General features: G+C 40.3%; 1 protein-coding gene across 3 annotated transcripts in view; it reads right to left on the bottom strand.

Annotated features, from left to right (window-relative positions):
* Nucleotides 1-16,135, bottom strand: part of ROBO1 (roundabout guidance receptor 1) — a 602,488-nt gene that overhangs the window by 32,939 nt on the left and 553,414 nt on the right. For all 3 annotated transcript variants that reach the window (XM_084843506.1, XM_084843507.1, XM_084843508.1), the window contains 4 exons: nt 14,149-14,191; nt 9,150-9,304; nt 7,083-7,418; nt 1,213-1,317 (listed from right to left, as the gene is read on the bottom strand). In XM_084843506.1, coding sequence (XP_084699632.1) covers nt 1,213-1,317; nt 7,083-7,418; nt 9,150-9,304; nt 14,149-14,191 — 639 coding nt within the window. The remainder of the gene's footprint in view (nt 1-1,212; nt 1,318-7,082; nt 7,419-9,149; nt 9,305-14,148; nt 14,192-16,135) is intronic.

Below are 16,135 nucleotides of genomic sequence, written 5' to 3'. Positions count from 1 at the left end.
CTGTCAAGGGCTAGGTTCCCCTTATGCTCTCCCTCACACAAATTATGCCCGTATATACACCATTCACACCTACTTACTCACAGTTTTAACTGTTCCCATCCCTCTGGTGCTGCTGAAAAAAAGGGGGAACACTCTAAGAACGGGCTTTATGGTTCTTGCCATAGAAGCCTAGTTCCTAGAATGTCCCAGGAAGCAAGCAGGAACCTTCGAGCATGGCTTCCTAGACTGCCTTCCCCCCTTTTTTTTATGGCAGTGACAAATGCTGGGGGGTCTTGGGCCCACATCTTTTGCACCTGACTTATGATGATATATTAACCTTTCCTAGAAGCCAGGGTCTTGGACCATCATTTGAACAAACCAAACCTCTATTGGCCTCTCCGTAATTAAACCCACAATAGAGACCCTGAAACATAGTAAGCCGGCTGTCAATTTAAATGTCAAAATTACAGCTGTGCCAAAATTTCATGGAAAAGAATTTTCGGTCTGAAAAGAAGCTTTCAGGAACCATGAAATCTTTATCAAGTCCCCCCAAGCTTATTTTTCACCTGTTTGTCCCTGTTTGCTCCCCATGCAGGGTTGTTCTTTATGTCCTTACTGCTAGCTGTGTGATCCCAGACAATCAGGGATCATGTAGCCACTATGATGACTGCTGAGCAGACAATCAGTTTTATCTATGGTAAATGAACCCCTCACCCTGACCTTACACTGAATAGAGGGAGTAAAGAATGATTGTGTGAGCCCCCAGCTGCCTTAGCAACTGGATGCCACTTCATGACTTGCCATGCTGCACTGGTGGATTATGAAACTGACACATAGTATGGAAACACATAATTAAGGAGATCATCGTGCCGAATAAGACTTTGCACATCTGTCACTTACTGGAGCAGGAACTGCATCAGGAATTGGACCCATCTGTTGGTTGCTTGAGCAATGGGCCAAAGCATTCTCTGTTCCCACTGTGACAAATGTGGTGTGCTTTGTACCTTGTCCTTAAATCACCCCTCCAAATAGAAGGTGGGGAATGTTTATGAAATTCTGACCACAGATTTGGCTTAGCTCTATCCAAAACTTTGGAGAAACGTGCAAATAGTTGATACCACATTACAGTAAGTTAGCACACCAAAGTATGGTAACCACATGATGACATGGCATCATTTCAAGTATTACTGAAGGGCTTATATTTTCCAAAATGTGCTCTAGACTCCTACTCACCAGATGTACTGCTTCCTCGATCTGAACTATTGTAGGACCCTCCTGTATTCTGATCATAGGTTTGGTTGTATGGGATGGTTGGAGCATTATCATTTACTCTGTAATCTGTAGGTTTAATAAAACAAGATTATATTTCCCTCAAGTACATAGTCATCTGTGCACTTCCAGGTTAGCAGAGTGCAGACCAATATTTCTGCAAAAAAGAAAACAAAGGCTTTGCTGGCTTGCCCTAATTTAAATATTCATCTTTTTTATCAGAAAATTTCAGAGAAGTTATTTGTGTAGAGTACATGATCTTATCTTCAGCAAAGGAGATCGTTACCTTGTTGCATAACGTCGTGAGCTAAAGCATGAAGGGACACCCAAGACGGGAAGGTCATGGCAGAGAGGTCAGACTAAATACGATCCCTGGGGAAGGAAATGGCAACCCACCCCAGTATTCTTGCCATGAAAACTAAATGGATCAGTACAGCCAGAGATATGTTGGTATACCATCGGAAGATGGGACTCCCAGGTCGGAAGATGGTCAAAATGCTACTGGGGAGGAACAGAGGATAAGTTCAACTAGCCCCAGATGTGATGACACAGCTAGCTCAAAGCCGAAAGGACGGCTAGCAGCCGATGGTGCTGGTGGTGAACGACGAATCCGATGTTCTAAAGATCAACACACCATAGGAACCTGGAATGTAAGATCTATGAGCCAGGGCAAATTGGATGTGGTTATTGGGGAGATGTCAAGATTAAATATAGACATTTTGGGTGTCAGTGAACTGAAATGGACTGGAATGGGCCACTTCACATCAAATGACCACCAGATCTACCACTGTGGAGAAGAGGACCACAGAAGAAATGGAGTAGCCTTCATAATTAATAATAAAGTGGCTAAAGCAGTGCTTGGATACAATCCAAAAAATGACAGAATTATATCAATTCGAATTCAGGGTAAGCCATTGAACATCACAGTGATCCAAATATACGCCCCAACCACAGATGCTGAAGAAGCAGAAGTAGATCAGTTCTATGAGGATCTGCAGCACCTACTGGATAATATGCCAAACAAAGATGTTATTTACATTACAGGAGACTGGAATGCTAAGGTGGGTAGTCAAACGACACCTGGAATTACAGGCAAGCATGGTCTGGGAGAACAAAATGAAGCAGGATATAGGCTGATAGAATTTTGCCAAGACAACTCACTGTGCATAACAAACACTCTCTTCCAACAACCTAAGAGACGACTTTATACATGGACTTCACCAGACGGTCGACACCGAAATCAGATTGATTACATCCTTTGTAGCCAAAGGTGGCGGACATCTATGCAATTGGTAAAAACAAGACCTGGAGCTGATTGTAGTTCAGATCACGAACTTCTTATTGCACAATTTAGAATCAGACTAAAGAGAATAGGGAAGACCCACAGATCAGTTAGATATGAGCTCACTAATATTCCTCATGAATATGCAGTGGAGGTGAAGAATAGATTTAAGGGACTAGATTTAGTAGATAGGGTCCTGGAAGAAGTATGAACAGAAGTTTGCAACATTGTTCAGGAGGCGGCAACAAAAAATGTCCCAAAGAAAAAGAAAACCAAGAAGGCAAGATGGCTGTCTGCTGAGACACTGGAAGCAGCCCAAGAAAGACGGAAAGCAAAAGGCAACAGTGATAGGGGGAGATACGCCCAATTAAATGCAAAATTCCAGAGGTTAGCCAGAAGACATAAGGAATTATTTTTAAACAAGCAATGCGCGGAAGTGGAAGAAGATAATAGAATAGGAAAGACAAGAGACCTCTTCCAGAAAATTAGAAACATCAGAGGTAAATTCCAGGCAAAAATGGGTATGATCAAAAACAAAGATGGCAAGGCCCTAACAGAAGCAGAAGAGATCAAGAAAAGGTGGCAAGAATATACGGAAGATCTGTATAGGAAGGATAATAATATCGGGGACAGATTTGATGGTGTGGTCAGTGAGCTAGAGCCAGACATCCTGAAGAGTGAGGTTGAATGGGCCTTAAGAAGCATTGCTAATAACAAGGTAGCAAGAGATGACGGTATCCCAGCTGGACTGTTTAAAATCTTGCAAGATGATGCTGTCAAGGGGATGCATGCCATATGCCAGAAAATTTGGAAAACACAAGAATGGCCAACAGATTGGAAAAAGTCAATTTATATCCCCATACCAAAAAAGGGAAGCACCAAAGAATGTCCAAACTATCGAACAGTGGCACTTATTTCACACGCCAGTAAGGTAATGCTCAAGATCTTGCAAGGTAGACTCCAGCAATTCATGGAACGAGAATTGCCAGATGTACAAGCTGGGTTTTGAAAAGGCAGAGGAACTAGAGACCAAATTGCCAATATCCGCTGGAGAATGGAGAAAGCCAGGGAGTTTCAGAAAAACATCTCTTTCTGTTTTATTGACTATTCGAAAGCCTTTGACTGTGTGGATCATAACAAATTGTGGCAAGTTCTTGGTGGTATGGGGATACCAAGTCATCTTGTCTGCCTCCTGAGGAATCTGTATAATGACCAAGAAGCAACAGTAAGAACAGACCACGGAACAACGGACTGGTTTAGGATTGGGAAAGGAGTACAGCAGGGTTGTATACTCTCACCCTACTTATTCAACCTGTACGCAGAACACATCATGCGACGTGCTGGGCTTGATGAAGCCAAGGCTGGAGTTAAAATCGCTGGAAGAAGCATTAACAATCTCCGATATGCAGATGATACCAGTTTGATGGCTGAAGGCGAGGAGGAGCTGAGGAACCTCATGATGAAGGTGAAAGAAGAAAGTGCAAAAGCTGGGTTGCAAACAGAGGGAGAAAACATGGAGGCAGTGACAGACTTTGTATTTCTAGGAGCAAAGATTACTGCAGACGCTGACTGCAGCCAGGAAATCAGAAGACGTTTACTTCTTGGGAGGACAGCAATGACAAATCTTGATAAAATAGTGAAGAGCAGAGACATCACACTGACAACAAAGGTCCGCATAGTTAAAGCAATGGTATTCCCCGTAGGAACCTATGGCTGAGAAAGCTGAACCATAAGGAAGGCTGAGCGAAGGAAGATAGATGCTTTTGAACGGTGGTGCTGGAGGAAAATTCTGAGAGTGCCTTGGACTGCAAGAAGATCAAACCAGTCCATACTCCAGGAAATCAAGCCAGACTGTTCACTTGAGGGAATGATATTAAAGGCAAAACCGAAGTACTTTGGTCACATCATGAGAAGACAGGATACCCTGGAGAAGATGTTGATGCTAGGGAAAGTGGAAGGCCAAAGGAAGAGGTGCCGACCAAGGGCAAGATGGATGGATGATATTCTGGAGGTGACAGACACGACCTGGGGGGAGCTGGGGGTGGCGATGGCCGACAGGAAGCTCTGGCGTGGGCTGGTCGATGAAAGTCACGAAGAGTCGGAAGCTACTGACTGAATAAACAACAACAAACATGATCTTATTAAGAGTGAAATCCAGGATGATGAGGACTATTATCTTGGGACTTAAGCCCCACAAGGCCTCAACTCATGCTAGTTGTCTCCAGGTCACAGCAGGGGAGAGTCACATGCTATAACTTGATATAATCCATGAGTACAAACCAAGCTAATGTCCAGTTGAATATGCAAAAGAAAAAAAGGTGAATTCAAGCTTCAGGTGGGAAGTTATTAAATAATGTATGATTGTTGTGAGCAGTGCTTGGAGTTTTCAAATGTAATGGTGGCATATGATAGTCTAAATAAACATGTAAATAAAAATTAAATATAGTGGGTGTTAAGGAGCAAGAAAGGGAGGACACTACCCACAGCTTGGAATCAATAAATGTTCCATCAAGCTAGTTGTATATGCCTGCTTCTTATTTCTATGTGTTCATATGTACTGCACAGGATGTTTTCTTAGTCCTCTCCACTGGGCAGGATAAAAATGCTATAAATAAATAAATAAATAAATGTATAATAAATAAGGATAATGAATGCATCAGGCCTACAAAAATCCCCACTTACAAAGAATTCTGTTGTATGAGACATGCTTCCTCATTAGCTGCAGTGGCAGTGACAGTTATATTCTCTTCCTAAAGCTTTGGATAAACAATTAAATTATAGTTACATTTTTTAAAACCCAAGATTTAAAAAACTTATTTTATTTTCACAGAATATTCATCAGATAAAACAATGCATTTTTACTGAAGAATATTTGTAATGTACAGGAATGTTACCAGGATCTGACTTCCATTTCATGGACCAAATAAAAGGACGTCATAAACAGAGTCATTGGATGTGAAATAGGAATGATGGAGCACAGTGCAGAACTCATCAAAATGGTTATTTTTTATTACACAGACTAGAGGTAAATTGGCAGAAGGATAGTTCTGGCTTAGAAAGTAATGCAGAGAGAATCCAGTCGATATTTGGTGTAGATACACTTCATGACAGCATAGAGCATAGAAAAAAGGAAAAGGGGTTGAAAGGATAAATCCCATGTCATAAGAATATTTTGTCTAACATTTGCTCAGCCCTCTTAGATTACATTGTCCTACATGCCCCATCTGTTTACATATAGGATAAACAATAAATCAACTCTCTACAATATGTACATAGAAATGTATTCAGACAATGATTTAATCAAGGTCTTCTATAGTATAGATATAACGCTGTAACACATTAATATACATGACTATGTTTATACCACACGCACGCGCATGCACACTCACACAGATAATATATAATACACAAACACCTCAAACTCTATTTTAATTAATTAGAAGCAATTTCTTCCTGGAAATCTAAGTTCTGAGCCAAAAACCCAAACAAATTCATAAAATATACATTAAAATGCAAGGCAAAATATAATTAAAAACTGTCACCACTATAACCATCAGCTATACATTCATGTCAGACCTATGTGGCCTCTGAACCACTCTATGGATAAGTAGGTCAGGTACATGTCCTTTACCTTTTCAGTATCACTAGGTGACCATGCAAGCTACAACAATGTGTTCAGAAAGTTCAAAGAGAATAGGGCCAGCTCCTAGACCAGCATTTTGCATATCAGGTTATTAAAGTAAATTGCAAGGTAGCTGAAGAAAATCCCACACATTACATTAGAGAAATCTGCCTTTAAGAATAGAAAGCACATCCTGATGTTTCATGTTAACACTGAATTCATTTTCAACCTATGGATCTAGAGCAACAATTTTAGTCCAGAAGTGAAAGGATATGTGAATGCAAAAAATAGGGCTAAAATTAATCAGATCAGTCTGCTTTCACCTTTCGTATCAACCATAATACAATCTTACAGATTTTTATATGCAACATTCCAGTCATTTACAGGGATATGTAGGTTTAGTCTCCATTCACCATTAGAAGAATAGGGTGACCTATTTTAAAATTTGAGTGCAACGCTTATACCTTGCATCTGCTTTATGAATTAAAGATGTGGTCTTAGTACCAACCAATCATGTTATTATTAGATTTAAATTAAGCTCAAAGCCATATAAAATATATTTTATGTAATTCTCTTTTAAGACACAGCTGTAATTCTCTTTTAAGATACAGCTGCTTATTTTGTTAGAATAAATTCAATCTTAGAAGATTATTGTAGTGTTAATTAACTCTTTGACACTGTTAATTGGGAATTTCTAAATCTACAAAGGAACTTAGATTGCACCACAGTGCTTGGTTCATCGTGACAAGTTCTACACTCCAGTTACCAATTATCGAATCCAGAGATGGTCTAAATCACTCTGGACAGACTGAAATATATGTAGTCCTTTTTGTTTATACAAGCTGAGAACCCGAAAGTAAAGACTTAAGGATTCTCCAGTGCATTGGGGTGGGTGGTAGGGGTGGGTGGATGGGATTAAAACTTATTTACCTTTGTTTAATTTGTTTTGTTCCATAATGTTGTACTGAATTGGTGCAACCTCTTGTTTCTGCTGTGCAGATGGCTTCCAGTGTTTTTCGTTTGAATCGCCACTGCTACTGTTAACATTATTGCTGATGTTTGACTGGATGAGCTGAGTAGTTGCATAAGGTGTAGGCTGCCCTGGTTGGTTGACAAATCTTCCATCTTTTAGATTTGGGCTATTGAAAGTTTTCATTTCATTGATTTTGTTGCTTAAGTCCACATCACCATAAACTGTTGACTCAGGTAGCATCAGGTTTGTTTGCTTGTTCTCCAGCTGATTGTTGTAGTTTGCTATACAATCAGCTATCCACAGCAAGAAGGAAAAAAGGGAGAAATTATGTTCAGATACAACACATATTTTTATGCATTAGTTGCTTTAAAGGTTTTTTTTGTGCTTATTGATGTACTTTGAGTTTCTGAAGCAGAAATTGATTTGTAACAATATGGTTGCAGTGAATAGAAGTTATATTAGAACTTGAGCTGTAGTAAAAGGACAATTTAGTTTCATGGCTCTAAAACTATATGGTATATATCCTGGTCCCCAACTCTTCCACTTCTATTGTTCTTTCCGGGAAAGTGATCTTCTTCCTCTCCCAAGGCCTTTGATGGCAGCATCTGCCCCCTGGTCTTAAATTTGCAGCTAAATACTGTTAGAGTTGTATCCAGTGTTAATCTAACAGTCCGATACATTTCAATGGGTCTACTGTAAGTAGGACTAACTTTGGATACAATGCTTAGACTAAGAGGCATTTATGCTCTAAGAAAAACCTGTAGCACAACACTGTTCATTCAATATCCATAAATGGAAGTGATTCTGTGATTCAGCCAACATTTCACTCCATAAATCAAACTAAAGGATTCTCAGAACAAAACACAGAAGTGTCTAATTCTGCCGAATGTGCATAAGTGGGATAGCATCTCATAAAATAGAACAAATGGGGCTTAGTAATATACTAGTTTGTGGGGCATCTCTGCAAAAAATACAGGAGTGTATTGGATGTCTGCCATCACTTTTAAATATCACATAGGATCTACTATACTCAAGAAGCCCTTGATTAACTTACTTTCTCAAGGAAGTTAAATTCCTGATTATAAGACTTAGGCAGGAATAAGGAATGCTCAAAGGATCTAGAACGGGGGTCCGCAACCTTTTTGGACCCATCACATTTGTGAATTTAAGTAACTGCTGTGGGCACCACCACAAAATGGCTCCCATGGAGGATATGGCTAGTCACATAATGGCTGCTGTAGCAGCCTGGCTAGTCTAGAGGTAGTTGTGGTGGGGGAAACAGTGAGGCTATAAAGGCTGGGAGGGAGGGGGAAATGAAAAGACTTGCTTCCTGGCTTGCCCGATCTTCTTCTGTCCACACAGACCTTGCCCCTTTTCTCTCTCTCCCTATCCCCTTTCCTTACTATTTATCTCCCTTCCCCATCCCTAGCCTTCTTTCTCTCCCTTCCTAGCCCCTAGCCTTGGTCTTTCTCTCCCACTCATCCCTTTATTGTTCTGTTTCTCTCCACTCCCAACCTTTAGCCTTGCTATTTCTCCCCCACCCCCACCCCTTTGCCTTGCTTTCTCTTCCTGCCCACTGAACAGCTGCTCAGGAACCGGAAGGAGAACCCGGCACCCTAACATTTTCCAGCTGTTGTTTTTTAAGGGTTTTTTTGAAGGGGGCAGGGAGAGAAGAGCTTTTGGGGTGCCACTGGAGGTTCCTGCAGGTGCCATGTTGGGGACCCTGTGATCTAGAATATGTGTACCTGCCATGGGTCAAAGTATCACAATAAATGGCAATAGGATAACTTTGGGCAGTGGTATGCCTGAACCAGTATATGGTGTAAATAAGCACGAAGCAATGCAAATTATGTTCAAAGAAAGTCCTTTAAGGCGCAGTCCTATGCATGGTGAGACAGAAGAAACGCCTACAACTCCCAGCATTCCCTAGCCAGCATGCCTAGCTGGGGAATTCTAGGAGTTGTAGGACTTTTTTCTGTCTAAACGTGCATAGGATTGCACCCTTCATAATAAACAACATTTACCTGGACGACTATACGTAGTGAGGTTGCTGTCACTGTTTCCATTGCCTGATGTACAGCAGTTAATAGAGCAGTCATTGTGATTATTCCCAGTATTAGGCCACGTATCTGCAAGCCATGGCTGAGTAGCAGGTTCATTGATGTTTAAAAGACCTGGCCTTCAAAAGACAAGAGTAAATAATTATAAAAAGTTGTACTTAAAAATATGACCTCCCTATACTTAAAAAAAAAAGTAAATATTTTTTTAAAATAAAAGATGGTAATCCTCATGGTGAATCTGGAAATGTGAATGGCTTGCTGCATGGGGATAGCTGCCATAGGGTGTGATTTAAAGTAGCACCCATGTGCTTGTGACATGAGCTCCTCCCTGCTTCTTGTGCTCTGCTGGTAAAGCCCTGTTCTCAGTCCCTTCGTTGCATGTTGTGATCAGGGGACTGGAAACAAAGCCCTACGAAGAGACTGAAAGAACTGGGCATGTTTAGCCTTGAGAGGAGAAGACTGAGGGGACGTATGATAGCGCTCTTCAAGTACTCAAAGGTTGTCACAGAGAGGAAGGCCACGATCTCTTCTCAATCATCCCAGAGTGCAGGACATGGAATAATGGGCTCAAGTTACAGGAAGCCAGATTGTGGCCGAACATCAGGAAAATCTTCCTGACTGTTAGAGCAATATGACAATGAGACCAATTACCTAGGAAGGTGGTGGGCTCTCCCACACTGGAGGCATTCAAGATGAGGCTGGACAGCCATCTTTCAGGGATGTTCTGACCTGGATTCCTGCATTGAGCAGTGGGTTGGACTCGATGGCCTTGAGAGCCCCTTCCAACCCTACTATTCTATGATTCTACTTTCCCATGCCTTAAACACTTTAGCTGCTAGTTATCTCTGTGCATTATATTCTTTAAACATAATCTTAAACAAGGACTTGCCTATGCCGTGCTCATCTTTCCTCCCAAGCCTTCCTTACCCTGGTTACTGAATCCATTCAGTGGCATTACTACTGCCTACAAAGCCTTCATTTTTTAATGCCTGTCCTTCCTTTGTTCCCTATAATCTTTTGCCAGATCATGTCATTTATCCCTATTTGTTGTTCAGTCGTTCAGTCGTGTCCGACTCTTCGTGACCCCATGGACGATAGCACTCCAGGCCTTCCTGTCCTGCGTTCTCTCCCAGAGCGTGCTCAAGTCCATATTCATTGCATCAGTGATGCTATCTAGCCATCTCATCCTCTGCCATCCCCTTCTCCTTTTGCCTTCAGTCTTTCCCAGCATCCGGGATTTATCCCTATAGAACACTGCAAAAATCTACCCCCGCTCTCTTTTTGCTCTTGGCTAAAATGAGCCTAGTTCATGCTCTGTTCATCTCTCACTTTGACTAATGCAACCTTCTATTTTCTTGCCTATCTGAAAGCAGTTTGTTGTGAACAGCGTAGCCCTTAAAGTAAGTGGAAGTAAGTAGTTAAAGCTAAAAGGTAGTTCTGCATTTGATAGAACTACCTGACAACTGACATGCTATAAATAAAAATATTCACCTAAAATATAGATGTTCAAAGTCGTAATAATGTCAACCCTCTTATATTTCAAATTGAGATGCATCAGCAACTACTTGCAAAGGATCCAGTATACAACTGACAAAAGCTTGAAAGATTCAGAAAGGTGTTTTGTTTAAGTTTCCACTCTATATATTCCTTTCTCCCATTTAACACAGGTGCTTCTGTTGCATGATTTACCATCAGGATAACGAATGAAACAGATAACTAGGCACTTACATTCCTCTGGGATTTATTTGCTCATATAAATATGAAGTGAATACTATTATGCAAAGGAATGAATAATGGACTATAAAATGCAGCAAAAATAGGTATTCTCTCATGGTAGCAGAGAGAAATCTTTGAAACTGAACTTGAACCAACATCTCTCTTGACCTATCTGTACCTACTGTACTATCTCTTTCTGTGTACTTCCATATCTCTTCCTGTAAGGAACATCAAAACAACTTCTTACAGGCAAATGCTTACTGTGAATGTCATAGTTCTAGCTACAATGGCATGACTAGCAAGCATACACTGCAGAGCATACATGCTATTTATAACTTATTTCTCTGCAGGAAGAGAAATGGTATACCATGGCATTTGAGACAGGAAGCTATCTCCAGTGGTTATCTGTAAAGCTATGCCATGTCTGTTTTTCCTCCCTGAAGAAACTGGAACTCATCTGTATAAAATGCAAACTAGAGGGATAAGGTCAAAGGACAGGAAAAGCAACTTTCTAACTTCATCAGATCAGGGGAAGAAGGATTTCATGGACACATGTCAGATAGCACCATTGCTGGAATAGCAAGTGACATGAAAACTTGACAAGACAAAAATTTACAAGAGGAAGAGAAGGAAGTAGCCACAACGCCATATCCACAGAATATTCATGAAGCATTTTGTGCAACTGGCCACAGAAAACCATTTCCAGTCACTCTCCACGGAAAGTATTTCTAATTTTAATTTTGATTTCTAATTGATTTAGCTGGCACTAAATAAATAGTAGTAGTAGCAAAAAGAGGAAGGAGGGCTCTCAGTTCCCCAAGGATGAAAGGCATCTATCTACTACAACCAAAAGGCAAATAGAATAGGATAGAGGGTTGGTGGCAGGCTATTAAGGGAGAGAGAGGCATTAATCTTCCAGACAGATGTTGCATCCTGACAAGGGTCTGTCTACTTGGAATCCAAATCCATGTGCCTTAAAGACTACGACGTTGATTATGGCACTTGTGTATTAGATACATTGGATGAAGTGAACTCTAGTCCACAACAGGTTTCCTGGTTGGTGTGTGTTGTTATAGAAGGACTAGGAGAAAGCTGAAGAGAAAGTGAATAGCTAAGGCCTGAATATTAAGCAATTTTTTTATCTGGGGGTTAACCATACATGGCTGGTAACGATCAGGTGTAGGGAGCAGATGGCTGTGTTATGCTAGGAAGCTGCCCTAAGATCTGCCAGAAGAAGGTTATACAACCAGGCTGTAAAAACCCAGATAAACATCCAAGCAGCCAGAAATACAACAGGAGGAACTTCAGTGACAGAGAAACACTGTATCCTAGAGCTAGACCTGGCTGTGAGGGTATTTGCCTGGAGTGGAGGTTTAGGACATTTGACCTGAGGTAAAAGAAGTCATTAAGGCCTGAGGTAAAAGAATTCATTAATGGCCAAAATTGGCCATCTAGCTGAGAATGCAGGGCAGCTGGAGTGAGGAGGAGAGGATCCTCTCCGTGCTCTTTCTGCCGTGCATTGGATAGGTTGTCGCCTCCGACTTCAGAGGTGGCCATCTATCTGCATAGGATTGCTCCCTCCAAGAACTGGTGGCAGCAGAAAAGGGCTAGCTTGGGGAACCCTGAGTTATAGTGGCAGAGAATTCCTTAGGCTCTGAAATGTAAGCATTTGCTGTAAATAAGAACCCACATAGGTGGGATTGCCCACTGAAGAAGCAGTTTCCCCAGAGGTGGTAGCATTGCTGGGAGAGGGAATGGCCCTGCTAAAATGAGATGAATCCATGATCTGGGGGGATTTTGCCACCGCCCAGTTTGCTGAAAACCAGGCAGGGAGGGAGTTAATTGTAGTACATAAGGGATAAAGGAGGAAGTATGTGAGCCTGAGGCTCATTCCAGGCTCACTCATGTAACATGAAACCATGGTTTGCTGTTACCTCTGAACCAGGTCATTATAAATGCAAGGACTGTTACGTATTCATTTTTTATTTATTACATTTCTATCCCGCCTTTTTTCCTCCTAAGGGACCCAAGGTGGCATACATAATTCTCCTCCTCTCCATTTTAATCCCACAACAACAACCCTGTGAGGTAGGTTGGGCTGAGAATCTGTGACTAGCCCAAAGTCACCCAGTGAGCTTCCATGGCCAAGTGGGGATTAGAACCCAGATCTCCCAATTCCCGGTCCTACACTCTAGCCACTACACCACACTGGTTCTCTACTTACAGCCCAGCAAGATGAATGTAATTTTATGCCTTTGTTCAGGTTTGTTTTAAAGACAGGTTGGGTAGGCATTGTATTTAAGCACTACCCTAGTAGCCATAGGTGACCAGGAATTTAATGCAGGTGAGTGCATGAAGCTCCATGTCAATGAGTGAGCAGGCTGGTGGAGAAGGGATGGAGAGTTCTCTCCCATCTTGATGCCCAGCATAACAACCAAGTGGGCTGCTAGAGGATAGAAAATCCTTCCTCTGTGCCCAGCATACAAATATAGCTCCCCTCTTCCAGACTCAACAGGGTAGCAAAATGGTTTTTTTCTGGCTAGTAACTTTAGGGGAGTTATTTACAAGGCTGGTTTGGGTAGTTGAAATGATATTGGCATGCCATGGCATGGGGCTGGAGAGCACATGCTCTGCATATAACATATATCAGGTTAATCCTGACCTTGGCATTTTGGACTTCATGTTACATAAATAGCATGGCTAGGAAAAAAATTTGCCTGACAGCCATGGGCAGTTTGAGGTAGGTAGACCATTGGGAGGTTCCTTATTTTCATGCTGCCTACACCATTCAGCTTGCCTATAAAGAAGCCATCAATGAAACACAAGTACCATTTGTAAGAGAAGAGAATTATTATCATCCCGAAAATGGAAGTGCATTCGTTTCTCAGAACATGGTAGCCTCATTTATCTGTACTTTTTCTTTACAATTTCCAGTTAGTAACGGCCATTGTTAAATTTTATGTTTTTGGTGTTTAAAAAGCACCTAACAGGTAACTGTGTTAGTAGCATGTTGTCCAATTAAGCATTTTTTTAACAATCTCTTTTTTATCTTTTTGAACAGGACAGTTTAACTACTTTTACTCTCTTTAATCATCCCTTATACCAGCAAAACATGTAGTTTGAAGTTAAAGTACTCCCTCTGCTGTTTGTTTTCTGAGATGCATCTTTGCCCACAAACCTAAACTGAGAATGCTGCAGTTCATTCTGTTGCATTGTATTTTGGAACCAGAAAGACACACATTATTACCTGCCTCCACTGCTTACGGCTTCTCCACCTCTTTGATACGTTACTAAAATATAAAATTAAAAAACAACAACAAGAGTACAGTAGTTAATTATTTTACGTGTTCATCTTGGGTTTGTGAAGGAAAGCTACGTAAATGGCTATTTTTGTTTGGTTTCCTTGTCTTCAAATTACTGTTTGTATAGCAGTTCTTACTTCAGCAAACCCATATATTATATATGTAATACTTAAGCATAAACTATCATAGTGCCACCTAAATACCACCATAGTTTTAGGATATATTATGTATGTAGTACTTGAGCATAAAACTTAATAGTGCCACCTAAATTCCACCATAATTTTAGTATATTTATTTTTGTATAAAGCAAAAAGTAGACCAGCAATATTGTTTGCTGTATGTGTTGTATTTTACAAAATCAACTGTAAAATACAATAGATAAATGTTTCAAAATGTATTTATAAACAGGGAAGTACTTAAAAAGAATCATGCCTGAAAATGTGTTTTTAAACAGGCATAGTCCCAAATAAACTTACTTTAGCTTCCACTCCTAGGTTAAGCAAAGGGTTAAGAAAATTATCCTCAGTACAAATGGCTATGGATTCTACAGCTATGTATTTCCCAAACTAGGAATGTGTTTTAAATGGAAGCCAAATCCTGCTCCTTAGAAGAATTCCAAAGTGGGGGTCTGCAAGGCAGAGATAACTGCTTGCAGTGACTACAATAACAGGATTAAAATGTAGCAGCCAATGGTATGTGGCCTTTTGCTGAAAGTATTGTTAAAGATGAGGGTCTGTTACCATTTACATTCAGTGGAACAAAACTAGTTGGAATCTGAATTATGGAACAGAAAAGTTTTAAATTTTAAATACAGCCTGCATTTCGAACTACTCCTTGTCAAACCTTCCTGTTATCTGTTATGCAGCTATCACTTACTGTGTGTCAATACTGATTCAGATATTTTAGTCTTCACAATTCTAAATATTTTTCTCCTGTGAGAAATGTGACAATGAGCCTAAACATGTTTAAAGTTAATAAACTTTAGCAATACTAATCATGTGAGTAACTTTATGCATGTTTATTTTCTCTGCAGAACACAGGGGTCGAAAACATGGAATCTGATAACAATCTGAGGAAGTGTAGACCAAAGCTCATACAATTTTCAGATTAATATTAGGTCAAACATAAATGAGAAACAAGGTGCAACATAATTTCTAAAAGTTGAAATAGCTACTTTTAAAGATCACAAAGATTTTCATAAACCTGAATTAATCCATTATAGCTTTTTCTTCTTAGGGAATTTGGAATAACTTGGTCTCTCCATCAGTAAAATTAATACGGGATTCATAATAACTAAATAATTTAAGTAAGAGGTATGTTGTCTAGTCTAGTGCTAAGTAATAAATCACTATAAGGAATGCCTATATACCTGCAAAGGTTATTATTAAAATTACAATATTCTGCAGAGATGTGCTATACTGGACAGGGAGCAAATCTTACAGGGGAGTTTGGCATGATTATTGGTCAATTTTTGGTAACTGTTGTAAATATTCAAGATTAACTGGCACACATTTAGTTTATATGCTTCAAGATCAGTGTGGTCAACCCAGGCAGAGTATAATAACCCATGCTAAATTTCAGGTAGGACACCAGTTAAAATATAATACCAGGATTACTTTGCTTTTACATGTCTTCCTACTACTGGCAGTTCCTACAACACGGTGATTTCAAATCTAAGAAGAAGAAAAGTTCCAGCGTTGTGAAATATATATAGTGAGTCATGAACATCTCCTACCCCCACCCCTAACCCCCTTAGATGTCCTTCTATTTAAGTACTAAGCAATGTTCCAACAAGATTCAATTGAAGGGTATGCTGCCTTCCTTTATGGAGTCTTTTGTACTTTAACAGCACATTTTGTAAGAGGAGAATATTAGTGGACAACTTAACAATAATGGGGGTCAACAGAATTAGTGAAAAACAACCATACTACA

This window comes from Heloderma suspectum, chromosome 3, assembly GCF_057233095.1.
Source record: "Heloderma suspectum isolate Gila_16-S chromosome 3, 16-S_ref, whole genome shotgun sequence".
Taxonomy (NCBI): Eukaryota; Metazoa; Chordata; class Lepidosauria; order Squamata; family Helodermatidae; genus Heloderma; species Heloderma suspectum.
The sequence above is the reverse complement of the archived record's forward strand: the minus strand, read 5'-3'. Positions and strand labels throughout refer to the sequence as shown.